The following is a 16,849-nucleotide window of genomic DNA, read 5'->3' as shown; positions in this document are numbered from 1 at the left end:
TACTTTATGGGAAAGCACAACTAACCCAGCTAACAAACTGTTGGCGCTATATAAATCCTGTATAATAATAATAACCCTCTCCAAACGTGGGTAAGCTGCGCTGCAGCCACGGTGCAATGAAACCACACCGCATCAGTCTGTAAGCACTCTTATACAGTTATAGCAACAAGGTTTTTTTGGGGGATAAAGATTTTACATAAATGAATAAAAGATCATAGTAAGCTCCTCATGTCACTGGTAAATGGCTTGACCCAAGCCTCTAAATGTTACTTCTGCAGGACAGCTTGTTCGGTTGAAAAACAACAGATTTACTGACTGGATTACCAGGTAAAAATAAAAGAAAAAAGCCTAAAAAAGAAAACTAATGCAGCCAAAACATCTAAGAATTGGTAGGTTGTAATATAATGTTTGCTTTTAGGTTTAATACCTCTTTAACCAAGACAATAATTGAGGATAAATCTTGCTAACAAAACTGCAGATAACAGTAAAGCCGTGTACACACGGGCAGAATTTTTAGCATCAAATGTCCTATGGTCTTTCCAACTGACTTTCGACAGAGTTATGACAGACTTTCGGACGACCGGACTTGCCCACACACGAACGGACTAAAGTCCGTTCGAAAGTCTGTTGGTATGAACGTGATGACGTATGAAGGGACTAGAATAAGGAAGTTCATAGCCAGTAGCCAATAGCTGCCTTTGCGTCCTTTTTTGTCCGTCGGACTAGCATACAGATGAGTGGATTTTTCGACCGGACTCTAGTACGTCGGAAAGATTTGAAACATGTTCCAAATCTAAAGTTTGTCTGATTTTCGACAGAAAAAGTCCGCTGAAGGTCCGATGAAGCCCACACACAGTCGGATTATCCGATGGATTTGTTCCGCCGGACCAGTCCAGTCAAAAAGTCCGCCCGTGTGTACACGGCATAACACATGAACGGGGTTCCAACTCACCTCCATTGCATCCACAATTAAAACAATGTTTTGGCAGAACATATACTTTAGGAGTCTGGTTTCCTCCATTTGAAATTCTAGTAAACAGCTTTTAGACTTTCCTATTAGTTACCGGAATCATTGCCATTATTCACATGGGCTATTTGTATGTTTTGTTTAACTCAAATAGCATTAGCTATTTTCTTAAGTGATGCATTACCCCATAGTTTACTTAATGCTTACCCACTGACTCCAGTATACAAACAATAATCTCAGTGTCTAAAAATCTCTACACTGGACAAAGGAAAACTTCTAAACTCTTTGCAAATGTTATTCTGGACACTTATCTGAATCCAGATATAAATATGCATTGCAATGTAGGATCTAGTGACAGAAATAATAGCTGCATTTTGTATGAAAGAGATGACAGCAGGCAGCGCAGGGCAGGCATAATAATTGTAACTTCTGAATTTCTAAAACTCTTTCAGACATGCAGCCAAGAGGTTACATATTCCCCAAAGAGTCAGCCTGGAAAGTCAAGCTCATATTGCAGCAGTAGCTTGTTCTCTCCACCCATTCCAGCTCTCGGTCTATTTAACACAGCGCAGCTTATGTTTCCTGGCTTTTAGTTCAGAGCTGTGGGAGTTCACAACCTGCACTTACTCCTCTCAGAATGAATCGCATTGTGCTGCTTGCCCTGGTTCTTACATTACTGGCCACATTGGTAACTACAGCCAGGTATCCTTACCAACAGGTCTTGCAACACAGCAGGATTCGAGGCAGGCTGCATGGGTAAGAACCTTTTTTTCTTTTTTTTTTTCTTTTTTTCTTTTTTTCTTGCTTTTTCTTTCTGCAAATATTCAGATTTTCTAGCAAAATGTAAATTCTAACAATAAAATGCAATTTTATATTCTGTGGTTTTTATTCTCTTGTGTCGGTAAGTGGATTTTAAGCTTGCTAGTGTTTGAAAGTCTAAATCCTAATATCATAAATAGGTGCATTACAGTGGTTCAGTAAAACTCCTATTACTTCTTGGTGTTATTTGAGGGCACTCCTACATAATGAACAAGCAGATATAAAACATTGTAGCATACTCTGCTGATTTGCGTAATTATGTCCAGTATAGTCAGTTAATTTTAAGAGGTGCTCACTGCTAATGTTTTGGAATTTAGAAATTATTTTGAAAGAATTGTTTTTATAAAATTGTATTTATTAATTTTATATTATACATATTATTATTTTATTATTATTCACAATAAATTGTCTGCCTACTCTTTATGCTTTAGCCCTAATGTGTGTGCAGTACAGAAGATCATTGGGTCAAACAAGCAATACTACACAAACTGCAAACAGTGGTACCAAAGAAAGATATGTGGCAAATCAACGTAAGTCTTCTTATATAATATATGTATTGGCTGACAGTAATTTCTGTGTGCATAAAGTATATGGGAGTCGGATTTGCAGTGTTTGTATTGGCAGCGTCTGAGTTATGAATAGTGTCATATCACTTTATGTGTACCAGCTAGCCTGGACTGTGTCGTGGGGGGTTAATGCTACTGTTTGCTGACTGTTGGCTGTTAGGGAATTTGAATGTTAACTGTGGAAGTGCAGCAACCACAAACACCATGCTAATGCTAAAAGTTTCACTGCCAGTCAAACCACTGACACTATGCAAGTAATAAAAGTTTAGTGAGAGTGTAAATATGAATATACCACCTATGTGGAGTATGCCGTAAATTAAATAAACTACGACAGTAACTGCATAGAGACACAATTACATTTTCAGATCAACAAAGTCAATATAAGGGCAAGGTTATCTGAATAATTTTGCTGGGTTGGTAGCCTATTTGGTTCACGTTTTTTTAATTGAATGTTTAAATAACAACATATAATAATAAATAATAACATAAAAACTGTTCTTAAAGGGTCACTTTAGCTAAAAGTATCACTTTGAAATCTTAATAAGAAATTTATTTGTTAGATTTAACAAATAGATATAAAAATTGTTCTTAAAGGGTCACTTTACCTAAAAGTATCACTTTGAATGTTAATAAGAAATGTATTTGTTAGGTTTAACAAATAGATTTAAAAACTGTTCCTAAAGGGTCACTTTGTTAGGTCTAACAAATAGATATAAAACCATTCTTAAAGGGTCACTTTACCTGAAAGTATCACTTTGAAATGTTAATAAGAAATGTATTTGTTAGGTTTAACAAATAGATTTAAAAACTGTTCTTAAAGGGTCACTTTGTTAGGTCTAACAAATAGATATAAAACCATTCTTAAAGGGTCACTTTACCTGAAAGTATCACTTTGAAATGTTAATAAGAAATGTATTTGTTAGGTTTAACAAATAGATTTAAAAACTGTTCTTAAAGGGTCACTTTGTTAGGTCTAACAAATAGATATAAAAACTGTTGTTAAAGGGTCACTTTGTTAGGTCTAACAAATAGATATAAAAACTGTTCTTAAAGGGTCACTTTACCTAAAAGTAATGTTTTTGTTATAAGTGGCCCCAGGTTTCTTATAGGTCAGAGAGATCTCCATGACATAATTCTTGATTGTGTTTCTAGACCACCTTTATGAGTTCCAGCGCCTCCTATTTCATTTTTTGTAATATAAATCAAGTTAAAAATTCCAGTAGAGACAGTGGGGTTCGCTCACGATCGACGCAAACATGTAGACCCAGGCAGAGATATCTCTCCAATAGAGTTCTCAAGAGATATAAGAAATTGTCAGATGGTTTACATTTTCACCATTTAAAAAAAAAAGAAATATCTATTTGGGTTTACTCTTTAAATCTAAAATGCCCACATAACAACAGTCCATAGTAGTTTAAGGAAAAACCCTCTTTAAAAATATTTTTTTACCTCTATCAGGACTATGTGAAAAGGCTGGTTCACATCTGTGCAGTGTGTTGTAGGTGCGGTTTACATACGTTTGTTACCATTGAATGGCCCTTTTTAATGCACTGTACTTAAAATGGACATAAAATGCATAGGTGTGAAGAGGGCCTAAGTGGAGATTGTCCAGATGTTCACAAAGCTCTTTGAAATGTTACGAAGAAAAATATTTGTTATTCTTATAGCTCCAGCTTCAAGAACTTCTAATCCATAACATAGAAAAAGATCGGACTTGTATGCATGTAGATTTTTCAACAGGCTGGGAGATTTCCCTGAGGCAATAACTGGCACTCCCATAAGTTCTCACCATCACTACTCTGGTCAGAAATGGGCAAAAATTGGCAAAAATCTTCATACATCTACACTATGTACATTGACCCAATATTGCCAGGTGAAACAATATATTCCCTGACATTTGGCAAAAGCTGTTTTTGCCTGAAAAAAGGTGTTTACTGTAACATTCATATTATTTATGGTACTTAATTAGCACTGTCAATTTAATATATTGTACATTCACATCAGTCTCTACCCTCAGCCCGGGTTCACACCTATGCGAATTAGATGCGGCTTACACCGCATCTAATTCGCAGGACATTTTAAAATACATTCATATGAATGCATCTGGTTCACATATGTGCGTTGTATTTGCACTGCGCATTGCACAAAAAACGTGTGCGTTTTTTGGGCATTGCGGTGAGAACTACAAGCCTATTATCTCCTATGGGAACGCATCTGATTCGCAGATGCATTGCGTTCTGAACAAGGAATTTCTACTTCTCCTCACTACACCTCCCCCTCTCCCCCCCTCCTCCCTCCCCCTCTCCCTGCTCTCTAATCCTGAGCAAAAACGCAATGAATCCTTTGAACAGGAGATTTTTATCTCACCAGTGAAACCTGAGCTTCAATTCGCACCGCACAAGTGTGAAACAGGGCTCAAGGATCTTACAATCCAAGGTCCCTAGCTCACATTCATGCAGATACTAGGGCCTATTTAGACAGTTAACCACTTCAGACCCGGAAGATTTTACCCCTTTCCTGACCAGAGCATTTTTTGCGATTCGGCACTGCATCGGTTTAGCTGACAATTGCGCGGTCGTGCGATGTTGCACCCAAACAAAATTGACGTCCTTTTTTTACCACAAATAGTATACAAAAAAGGATAAATGGCGCTAGAACATACAAACATGCATATAAAGAGTCCAAAGTAAATGTGAAAAAACATCCAGGGTGTGATAGTCAATAAAATTATATATATATAGAAAAATTGTATGTATATATATATATATATATAAAAAAAGTCACTGAAATTAAAGATCTGATAAAAAGCACCAGCGGCAGCTCACTTGAGAGTGGAAGCAGGCAACTCTGAAAAAACAATGTAAAAAACAGCAAGAAGCGCCAATCTAAGTGCAGTATCATGAAACTTTAATGAGATAATTATAAACGGACAAACAGCCAAATGGCTACTCACAAAGATGAAATAGGTTAAGGCAAGGACAAGTAATGGGTCCAGGGACGTCCTCCTCAGATGTGGGCAAAGTGCATGGTACAGGTTCTCCTGGAAGCGCTGTCCACGTTAGGATGTGCAAGTAGTCACCGGGGTCATCGCTGGGTGCTGGGCTGCAAAACGATGGAGGTGTCCGCAAAGACGACCAGCGTCTAAGCGGACATGGAGAGCCAGAGCCGTCGCAGTAGACAGGAACCGGAAGACAAGCGTGGAACGCAAGGCACTTAGTCCAGGAACCAACAAAGCGGAAGTGACGTATGGACGTGTTGGATGACGCGTTTCAATGCTTCTGCATTTTCTTCAGATCCGATAGGCTAATACAACAGGTGTCCTTTTATGGGAGCTATGGAGTCAGTAACTAGGCAACAGAAGGTAACAACCTTGTACTCCTCTAGCTGGAGGAGTACAAGGTTGTTACCTTCTGTTGCCTAGTTACTGACTCCATAGCTCCCATAAAAGGACACCTGTTGTATTAGCCTATCGGATCTGAAGAAAATGCAGAAGCATTGAAACGCGTCATCCAACACGTCCATACGTCACTTCCGCTTTGTTGGTTCCTGGACTAAGTGCCTTGCGTTCCACGCTTGTCTTCCGGTTCCTGTCTACTGCGACGGCTCTGGCTCTCCATGTCCGCTTAGACGCTGGTTGTCTTTGCGGACACCTCCATCGTTTTGCAGCCCAGCACCCAGCGATGACCCCGGTGACTACTTGCACATCCTAACGTGGACAGCGCTTCCAGGAGAACCTGCACCATGCACTTTGCCCACATCTGAGGAGGACGTCCCTGGACCCATTACTTGTCCTTGCCTTAACCAATTTCATCTTTGTGAGTAGCCATCTGGCTGTTTGTCCGTTTATAATTATCTCATTAAAGTTTCATGATACTGCACTTAGATTGGCGCTTCTTGCTGTTTTTTACCACAAATAGAGCTTTCTTTTGGTGGTATTTGATCACCTCTGTGGTTTTTATTTTTTGCGCTATAAACAAAAAAAGAAAAAAAAAAAAATTTTTTACTTTTTGCTATAATAAATATCCCAAAAAATATATATAAAAAACACATTTCTTTCTCAGTTTAGACCGATATGTATTCTTCTACATATTTTTGGTAAAAAAAATGCAATAAGTGTATATTGATTGGTTTGCGCAAAAGTTATAGCATCTACAAAATAGGGGATAGATTTATGGCATTTTTATTATTTGTATTTTTTTATTAGTAATGGCGTCGATCTGCAATTTTTATGGTGACTACGACATTATGGCGGACACATCGGACACTTTTGACACTATTTTGGGACCATTGTCATTTATACAGTGATCAGTGCTATAAAAATGCACTGATTACTGTGTAAATGACACTGGCAGGGAAGGGGTTAAACACTAGTGATCAAGGGGTTGAGTGTGTCCTAACTGTAGGGGGATGGGTTACCACTGACATGACAGCGATCACTGCTCCCGATGACAGGGAGCAGTGGATCACTGTCATGTCACACTGCTCCCTGTCATCGGGAGCAGTGATCGCTGTCATGTCACAAGGCAGAACAGGGAAATGCCTTGTTTACAAAGGCATCTCCCTGTTCTGCCTTTTCACACTGCAATCGCAGGCCGCCGGCAAACATTGAGTCCCTGGGACCCGCAGGCATGCTCCCACGTGCGCCTGATAAGTGGCAAATTCAAAGGGACATACAGGTACGCCCATTTGGCTGCCTGTGCCTTTCTGCCGACGTACATCTGTATGCAGCGGTCAGCAAGCAGTTAACTTACTAGCATGGGAGGAAACCCACATAGGCACAGGGAGAACATACACACTCCAGTTAGGTAGTGCTGTGGTTGGGATTTGAACCAATGAGCCTAGTGCTCCTAGCTGGAAATGCTAACCACTTAGCCACTGTGTTGCATACTTGTAAAAGGGTGAATGTTACCTTCCTTGCACATCCAGCTGACATTGACTGAAAATTTTTGAATATATAATATATTAGAGTGAGATGTCAAAACACTGCTTTTTATATTGTTATGCACTTCTAGGGCATGTGTTTAATATAAGTTTTTTTAATTTTTAAAATACAGCTCATTTACACCAGTGAGCCTTGACAAACACACAACAGCTGATGTGTACTGTGTGACATAGTGCTGATGCGATGATCCTAGTGCATTGCACAGATAACTTTTTTCACAAAACATTATTAAAATGTCACAAGTGACACCATTATATACAAGGCATTTTGCCTTATGTACACATTGGGGCTGCGCTGGAAGAAGCTACCAGGGCAGCTCAGATGCATCTGGCATGAACCATCCTTAAAAGCTCTTGTATGAAATCTAAACATGTACCAAATACAGTTAGTATGTGATGCACAAGCTTCTTCTTTTACCTATCCTGACTGAACCAAATCTGCCTACAGATGTGTGTCTTAAATGCTCTTTTCCCCAGATTCAACAACTCACAGTGGGAGTGTTCCAGCAACAGACAATCCAGAGTGCAATGGGTGGGACTATGTGTGGTCAGGTGCTGATTGACAAGATACAGTCTTGTGAATCAGCAGTGACATTGCTGATAGCTATGCCCCTGAAACATTTTTTATTCCACTACAATACAAGTAGGTAAAGCTTGTATGAGAATGATAACTCTGCTCTGAATTCAGGGGCAGTGCAGTATCTTTGCCACACCATTCTAAGAAGCTGCATAAGGTGGACCTTACTTAGGATCATCAGGTATTTGTAAAACCTTGGAAACAAGGGATAGTTCTGGCGCAAAATGTAGCTTAAATGATGCCAGAGCTTGACAAAGGAGCGCTCCTGTCCTTCCCATTAGGGATGAGCCAAACATCCTGTGGTTCGGTTCGCAGCAGAACATGCAAAAAATTCAGCAGAACACGCAAACACCGTTAAAGTCTATGGGACACGAACATGAATAATCAAAAGTGCTAATTTTAAAGGCTTATATGCAAGTTATTGTCATAAAAAGTGTTTGGGCACCAGGGTCTTGCCCCAGGAGACATGTAAAACTGATCACGGCTGTAATGAATTGTCGGGTCTCGGCAATATAGATAAAACTCATTGAAAAAAAGAGCATGGGCCCCCCCAGTCCATTACCAGGCCCTTTGGGTCTGGTATGAATATTAAGGGGAACCCCGAACCAAAATGTAAAAAGAAATTGCGTGGGGGTCCCCCTAAAATCCATACCAGGCCCTTCCATTCTGATATGGATTTTAAGGGGAACCCTGTGCCAAAATAAAAAAAAATGGCATAGGGGCCCCCCCAAAATCCATACCAGACCCTGGCAGGCTGCAGGAAAAGAGGGGGGGACGAGAGAGCGTCCCCCCTCCTGAAACGTACCAGGCCACATGCCCTCAACTTGGGGAGGGTGCTTTGTTTGGCGAACAGGAGAACGGCCGATGTTTGAGTCGACTTATGTTCGACTCGAACATTGGGCTCATCCCTACTTCCCATCGACAGTGCGCAGGCTCAGAAACGACGTTGCTACTTCTGGTGATGTCACACGCCGCTGAGGTCCACAAGGGCCTCAGCCCTCCTCTCTGCTTTACCACCACACACAGAGCACATAGAGCCAGTGGACGGCTCCCAAAGGGCTTACGAGTGACACAGCTTGATGGACCAGCAAGCCAGGAGACCGCTGCAGGACATTTTCCCCATGCTGATTTCCTGTAACCTCATTGTCAGTATTTTTAATTTTTGTAATGTACAGTCTATACAGTTCATACTTAGAAGGCGATTTTTGGATAACTGTAAGTGCAGATGTACTTATAAATACCTGCTACAGAAAAAAAATTAAAAGGAGGCCACAGTTCTGATTTTAGCAAAAAACAAAAATGAAAAAACCTTATGCTATCCCTTCTCCAGAAATAAGCACACTTGGCTTGCCAGGTGGTATTTTCATGACAGTGAAGGCAGAAAACTTTCAGCCCCTTGCCAAGTTGATATTAACTGCCACGTTGTAGTTGTAGTGCTTAGGGGTAACATGCCTACCCTATGGGCCATATTGTGAAAATATATGTGTGTGAGAAAATGGTTACATACAATATGATATAAATCTGACCTTTATATAGGGTTCATGATACTAGCAATATTCATACCTTAAAAGGTAACTTATTCATATAAACTATAAGAAATAGCAGTTAAAGATTAATATTCTGTACATCTGCCTAGTTATGATGTATAATATTTTTCCACTCACTGCATACTGGATCATTTCCCAAACCATAATCCTAACATTGGTTCAGATGTAGGGGAAATCTTAATCCATTGCTCAAAGAGAATTATTATTCTCATGTTCTTTGGTATTCAAGTGCAGATACAAAGATTTGTCTCAAGTTAATACTTTTGCCAAGTTGAGTAATCTGCCAAAACATTTTTTTTTTACCCACAAAAAACAAGCAGGTTGTGATGCAAAATTGATGCTTTTCAGTCCTGCTAACAGTGATACATGTGTATGCTAAAATGTTAAGATTACTTGACTAACTGCTTCTGTATGGGACTTTTTATTTTGTTTTTGGCAGGGATGTCTTTGCAGTAGTACAGTATTGTACCCATGTTAGCTGTGATACCCTATATTAGTATTACACTTGCAAGCTTTTGTGATGACTAGATGCCTTCTTGACTTGTATAAAGCAGGGGTCTCCAAACTTTTTAAACAATAGGCAAGTTTACTGTCCTTCAGACTTTATGGGGGCTGGACTGTGGCCAGCGGGCATAGAAAATTTTTCTGGCATCACTGGGAGTAAAAAACACCCCATCTTTGGTACTAGGGGGAGGGATAGTGCCCCATTGTTAGTGTCAGTGTAAAGAAATGGTGCCCCATTGTTGATGTTAGTGGCAGGAATTATGCCCCATTTTTTGTGTCAGTGGGCAGAATAGTGTCTTATATCAGAGGGATGAATAGCACTCCAAGGGCCGGATAAAGGCAAGCAAAGGGTCACATCTGGGCCCGGGGGGGGGGCACAGTTTGGAGACCTTGGTATCACCCAAACTCCAAAGTTTCTGTGGTGGCGCAATCGAAAATGATGAATCTTGTACTGACACATTGACTTTAATACATGTAGTGCTAACCACTGGAATGGACACTGGAAATATACACGTCCCCCTCACCTGTTCAGAAGCTGCCAGCCCAGGTTCCAGTCCCAGAAACACACTGACACATTCAAGCACAGTCTATGGGTCTTTTTTCATTTGATTGCAGATCTTGAGAAACAAGCAGGGAGGAGGGTTTAGGGTTGTAGGATACTCAAGGCATCTTGGGGGACAGCTTCCCTGAAAAATCATGTTCCAGCTGCATTTGGCCCTTCAGTAACAGCTTCAAAAGCAATGCTAAAGAAAGAGGGGACCATCAACATGTCTGAGACTCTATATCATACACCACTATCATAAACCACTATCAGAAACCACTACACGTTAGGAAAAGACAGCACTAGGCACACACTTTGTTAATTACCAGTGTGTAACATGTATATACATAATTCAAAATAAGTAAATCCACATGTATTTCTTAGCGCTCTGTGCTCTAATATCAAATAAGTCCACAGCCAAATGGTGATACGTGCTCATGTATTAATGCACACATGCTCAAATAAAGAAGATATCCCAGGGTGTTAGGCCACTCCACCACACACCACACTCAACAGATTTCATTTCACCCATTGTAATTTACAAGAAAGTCAAGATGCGCATTTTGGTGACCAGATGTACCATGAAAATAGACCCCACTCCTCCAAACTTTCACTCATGCACCATTAGCGACACATAAATGCACTCACAGGGTAAATTTTCAATGCAATCCTTACAAATAATTATGCACACTGGGGAGCACACTGCTGTACCCTCCAGTGTGCGTTTTATTTAAACGGAAATTACATACTGGAAGTCCCACTCTACGTGTTTCATCACTAGCGTGCAACATTCTGAAGACATTGCATGGTAGTGACAAAATGCATAAGGAGGAACTTCCAGTACATCATTCTCCGTTTGGAAAGCACATTGAAAGGCACAGTGGTGTTTCCTGTGTAATTATTCATGAGGACTGCAATGAACATTTACCCTGTGAGTGCATTTATCTTTGTTTGTGTGAGGTTCTAATAAAACTGGTTTACACTATGAGAGGCTTTGCTTTTTTTTGTCTTACCACGTTTTGCTTGAAGTAATTATCCCATGGAGTAAAGTCTGGAAGGTCGAGAGGTCTTAAAGGGGAAGAGGATTACAGTGAGTTCCTGGAAAGCAGATCTTGGCCAGTGGTGGATGAGTGAAAGTTCTGAAGAATGGGGTCTATGTTCGTTGTACATCTGGTTACCAAAAAGCTCATCTTGAGTCTCTTGTAAGTTGCAAGGGGTTAAATGAAATCTGGTAAGTGTGGTGGAGTGGTCAAATGCACTGGGATTTCCTCTTTAGTAGCACATGTGGATTAATACAAGAGCAGGGATCACCATTTGTTTGTGGACTTATTTGATATTAGAGCACTAAAAAATATATGTGGACTTACTTATTTTGAAATATGTATATACTGTACATGTGACACACTGGTAATTAACAAAGAATTTATATGTGTAGCTCTGTCTTTTGTATAGTGGTTTATGATCTATATCCACACATTTAACTTTTATTAAGATAGCAGCTAATTTATTTGTCTTAGGGAAGGATAGCATGGGTGTTATACTGTATATAATGATACTCTATCCAAGCAACCATAGTTCTTAAGCAGCAACCTCTGGTTTCTCTTCATTTGTGAGCAGTTCTGTATATGGAGCCTCAGGTGAAAGGCATCCATCTTTCTAGCTGACCTTTCACAGGCAAGTTTCCTTGGGTCGAGCTTTCTTCAGACCCTCAGCCATGACACCTGCAGAGACCTAACTGCAGTAACATCTATGGAACACACACATGCTCCCCTTCCCAATAGGAAATGCCCCAGAGGATGAGAGCTCAGATCTCGTCCTCCCAACTATTTACATTCTCCCTAGCCACACCTTTTGAATCAGCTAAGGATAGATAACTATTCATAATCCAATGACTGATTATCCCACACTATTTCTGGAACAATCTTTCAAAAACAGACAGAAACAATCAGCCACTAGGATAGCCTGATCAGGCCTAAAAATTAAATTGAAGCTCAGCTGCTTACAGCAAAGCCATACACTACGTTTAGCCAGCCCAGGGCCAAGGAGCTACATACATAATCACATCTAAATGATAAATTGTCATAATTGTCTGACAGCAGCCACCACAATGTGTCTTTCTAAGGTTTCTTTTGGTTTCAGAAAATAATCATGGTCCATTGGTTTCAGATTTTAGTATAAGAAGTTTTGGTGCTTATATTTTTGATATGATATTTTTGGCATCAATACTGTTTTCAATGTGTGTTACAGTATTTGATTATAATATTATAAAGTAATCAGACTTGAAAAACTTGTAGTTACTGACTCTTACCAAAAAATCTGGCATGCATGTATGTAATTCCTGAAAGAGTTCCACATGTAAGTAATGGAGTTTCCAATGCTTCCTGTAAACAAACACTGACCATTTCAGAGGTTTGGATCACCCCACCCCTCCGCACATTTTTTTTTTTTTTAATTTACAGTGCGTGCCTTTCTTAAAGAGGAGGTCAAGCCCCTCAATGAAAAAAGTAAAAGTCAGCAGCTACAAATACTGTAGCTGCTGACTTTTTATATTAGGACACTAACCTGTCCTGGAATCCAGTGATGTCGGCACCCCATGCTTCCATCAGCTCTCGGGTGCTGCCACTGGCATTGCCTTACTGCGCAAAGTATTCTGCACTTTGTGAATGGCCCAGGAGGGAGGCTGAACTTCTGGGGGACCTCGTCGCATCTCGCCGTAGTCTGGTCTTCCAGAAGTGGGCATGGGTACCTGTCAAAACCAAGTACCCCCCAAGAGGGAACCAAATGTAGAACTGGAGGGGAGGGGAGAAAGCAGATAAGCCCAGCTTCCCCTTTTGGGTTGAGCTCTGCTTTAAGTTTACCAAGGTGCACATATTGCATTGTAGAATGCTAGGCTGAAGCTCTGACTTGATCTTCAGGATAGCATTTGCATGAAGCCCACGCCTTATTGAAGGTCCAGGGCATGCAAAGGTATCTTTGTCATGAAGAATAATAAGGCACACAGTTACCTTGTGGTGCTGTTACCTTTTCTCAGTTTAATAACTCATACATAATGACGTTGTGAATGAGATTTATTTAAAGAGTTTTTATATAAAGTTCAAATAGTCTAGGGCTATAGAATAGCAGACCCAATGTTTACAGTACACTATATAATCATTTTGTAGAATGCCATTATCTAAACAAACTTTAAATGTAGATAGCACTGCATTTATAATCATTGCTCCCCTCCCGGACTACTTGTCATTTTCCACCACTCTTTTTCAGTTATCTGGTTAGCTTTGGTATAATCATAACCACACACAATCCCCACGATTAAGCTCCAAGGGGCAAATTGAAATGTGTTGGGGGCCTGGCCTGGCTGGAGTCCGGGCTGGGGCTGCCATTCATCTCACTTCATACACATGGGTCTGCTTCATGATGTGTGGCTTGTGGATCTTTTCCTTTGACATAGCCACACTAGGTACACTGAGGCTGAGGGTAGAGGAGTTGAAAGAGACGTTTGTTTGTTTTTTTGGATCAGTATAATTAGAATCAACAAATGAAAGACCAAACTGTAACCCAACTATGCCAGAAGTTTGGTTCTAGGTGTCAGATCTGTATCTAAACTGATACAAGTCCATCAATAAAAATAGACAGACTCTAAAGGTACAGCAACATTGAGGAGCCAGCCAGATTGCTTTGACATGGAGGATGGCAGTCAGGAACCTTTATTTACACATCAGAAAGTGTTAATGATAGCCAACAGTATCATGTGTAGGTAGCTGTGTACAGACCTCGGCATCTCTGCCTCCATGGCCTATTTTGGCTAAGCAGGAATCCAGCCCTGCATTCATTTTTTTAGGTTTTCTACCTTTTACCTGTGTCAGACATTATAGTTACCCATTTATTCATGAAGCCCAGCCTTCAGATGATCCACTGAGACAGGTAATAGTCTGTCGGAGAGCAATGGTAAAGTGGATATAGCATTAGTAATCCCAAAGTTAATATATCGGTTATGGATGGACCTTGTTGTGTAGAGACCAAATTCCGAAGTTTGTTATGAAGTCTAACTTTTCTCGTAACATTTACTATACCTTTTTGTAATGGCTGTAATTTATTAACAGACCTAGGAACTCAGGTGCAGCTGCTAGAATCCATGACAATTATAAGCAGCTTGAGGCCCGGTTCACACTGATGCGATTTCTTAATGAATGCGATGCATCAAAAACACTTTAAATTTGCATGTCATCCCTAAAGTCATTGTTTTCAATGACGGTCGTTCACATACATGCGTTGCAATTCTTCTACGAATGTGATGCGATAAAAAAAAGGGTCTTGGGCGAGTTTACTGTGTTGCGAATTTAGTCTCCATAGACATCAATGTAAATCATTCTTGAATCGCATTGATGGTTCACATATGTGCAAATTCCACCACACTACTATCCACAAAAATTGGGAAGTACACAGGAAGTTAACACTTTTTTTTACCATTATGATTCCATTGGCTAGAACATCAAACGCAGCTATGTCCAACTCCTGAAATTTGCGGTAAAATGGCAGTAAATTCGCGGTAAATTCGCACCTCACACAGGACAAAAAAACTTAACAAATACACAGCGCAGCAGTGTGAGCCGAGCCTGAGAGTCATTCATGCGGGCATCTACTCAAAACTGAAATTTTAGTTTGGGTGGGTTATGTTCCTTAGACAATATGTTCAAATAGCCCCTCAAAAAAACTCTACCAAATATTCTTATTCTTATTATGGGGATTTACCAAGCTACTCAGTTGTTCTTTCATGTCTGACAGCAGCAGATGTCTGACAGCAGTCAGTAAAATTAGCTAGAGGTTTGTTGATTAAATGTATCTAAACCCTCTTTTTTTTTCTTTGAATATAACAGCGTGTGGATTAGAACCCCTGTCATGTTTTAATTGCTAGAAGGGGAAAATTTACTTTCTCTTTGATTGTTCTAGTGAACACAGTCACACGAAATAAAAGGAGGCAAAATCCACAAGCCTAATAAATAAAGTGAAAATGTTTCAAAAGGGACAACATTTTCAGTGACAACTAACTGATGGGACATTTTCCTCTGTTTTGAGTGATTTCTCTTCCTTCCTGCTGTGTCTAGAGGACTGGAAGTGGTGGGAAATCTTCCCAAGTTGACACAAATTGGAAAAAAGTTTTAATTCTCCCTTACTCTATTCAAAGTGAAAACAAAAGTTTTACTTAAATTTTTTAATCTAAATGTTAATTTTAAAAATAAAAGAACATCAGCAAAAGGGGTATTGTCGCCTTTACAAGAGAGAAGTAAAAATTAAACAAACAATAGAGGAAATAGATACCCACTGTACTTATTTGAGCAAAATTAAGGCAACTGTTTTCAAGGGATTAATAATAATAGAGTGAATTCAATGTCTAGCACACTTTTCAGGACCATACATAGTTTTTGTATGGTGTTAAGGTAATTTGGGGATAGAGGGACATATAAGGGAGGTGTGAAATGTAGAACTGAGAGTTGAAGTAAGCAATGAATGAAGAATGGATAGGCCAGAGCCAGAATTTCAACAAGGAGTCATTTACCAAGCATACTTTTAAGCCAATGACAGTATTAACAACCGATACATGTTTTTAAAAGGGAGGATACGGGGGGAATTCAGAAACGTAAAGCATATCAAAAGCCCATTTTTAGTTTCAAATAGAGAAGAGAATGGTTAAAAATCCTATTAGTTTTCTTTTTTTGAGTCCTTTTTGACACTTTGAGAAGGATCACCTTTACCACCTGTCTCAGAGTCACAACGGGAAATGGGAGGAAATCTCTGCAAACAGAGAGGAAATCCTCAGACTGCTGTCACCAGAGCAGGCGTCCCAATGCAAATTAAATTTTCTCCCCTAATCTTGTTCTGTTTCTGGTGAGATCTGTAAATGTTGGATTTCTCATATCTTTTTGTCCTTCAGTCAATAGTCCAATTTACCAAATTTCTGATAAATCTGCCCAGCAGTGACACAGACAGCAATAAAAAATTAACACTTCCACACTCTATCCAACTACAAAAATGTTTTGGCTTTAGATACACTTTACCCAGTTCATCCTAGCACTTTGGGAATAATATGGACAACAAAAAATACTTTTTTGACAAATCTTGAACACACATGGTATGCACTGGCCCTCTTTCCCTGCCGTGGCTCCAGAATTCAGTGAACTATCATTTTGACAGCTTGAAAGCTCTAGTAATAAAATAAGCAGGCTTAATTTATCAATACATTTTCACAGTATTTATGTGTATTTAGAAGTGTTCTTTTTTTTAATTTTATTTTTATGTTATGTACAGAGATTAAAAAGACACCAGTAGAGAGGGCTGTGACGTGCAAGAAGATGGGAAGGGGGAGGGGGGAGTTGTGTGCTAGGGAATTAA

At 39.7% G+C, this 16,849-nt stretch overlaps 1 protein-coding gene across 1 annotated transcript in view; it reads left to right on the top strand.

Annotated features, from left to right (window-relative positions):
• The first annotated feature begins 1,438 nt into the window (after nucleotides 1-1,438).
• TGFBI (transforming growth factor beta induced) overlaps nucleotides 1,439-16,849 on the top strand; it is a 140,888-nt gene continuing 125,477 nt past the window's right edge. Inside the window, exons 1-2 of the mRNA XM_073620694.1 lie at nucleotides 1,439-1,723; nucleotides 2,218-2,316. Of these exons, the coding sequence (XP_073476795.1) occupies nucleotides 1,605-1,723; nucleotides 2,218-2,316 (218 nt within the window). The 5' untranslated portion in view covers nucleotides 1,439-1,604. The remainder of the gene's footprint in view (nucleotides 1,724-2,217; nucleotides 2,317-16,849) is intronic.

The sequence above is a fragment of the Aquarana catesbeiana genome, linkage group LG03 (genome assembly GCF_042186555.1).
Source record: "Aquarana catesbeiana isolate 2022-GZ linkage group LG03, ASM4218655v1, whole genome shotgun sequence".
NCBI classification, from domain to species: domain Eukaryota; kingdom Metazoa; phylum Chordata; class Amphibia; order Anura; family Ranidae; genus Aquarana; species Aquarana catesbeiana.
The sequence above is the reverse complement of the archived record's forward strand: the minus strand, read 5'-3'. Positions and strand labels throughout refer to the sequence as shown.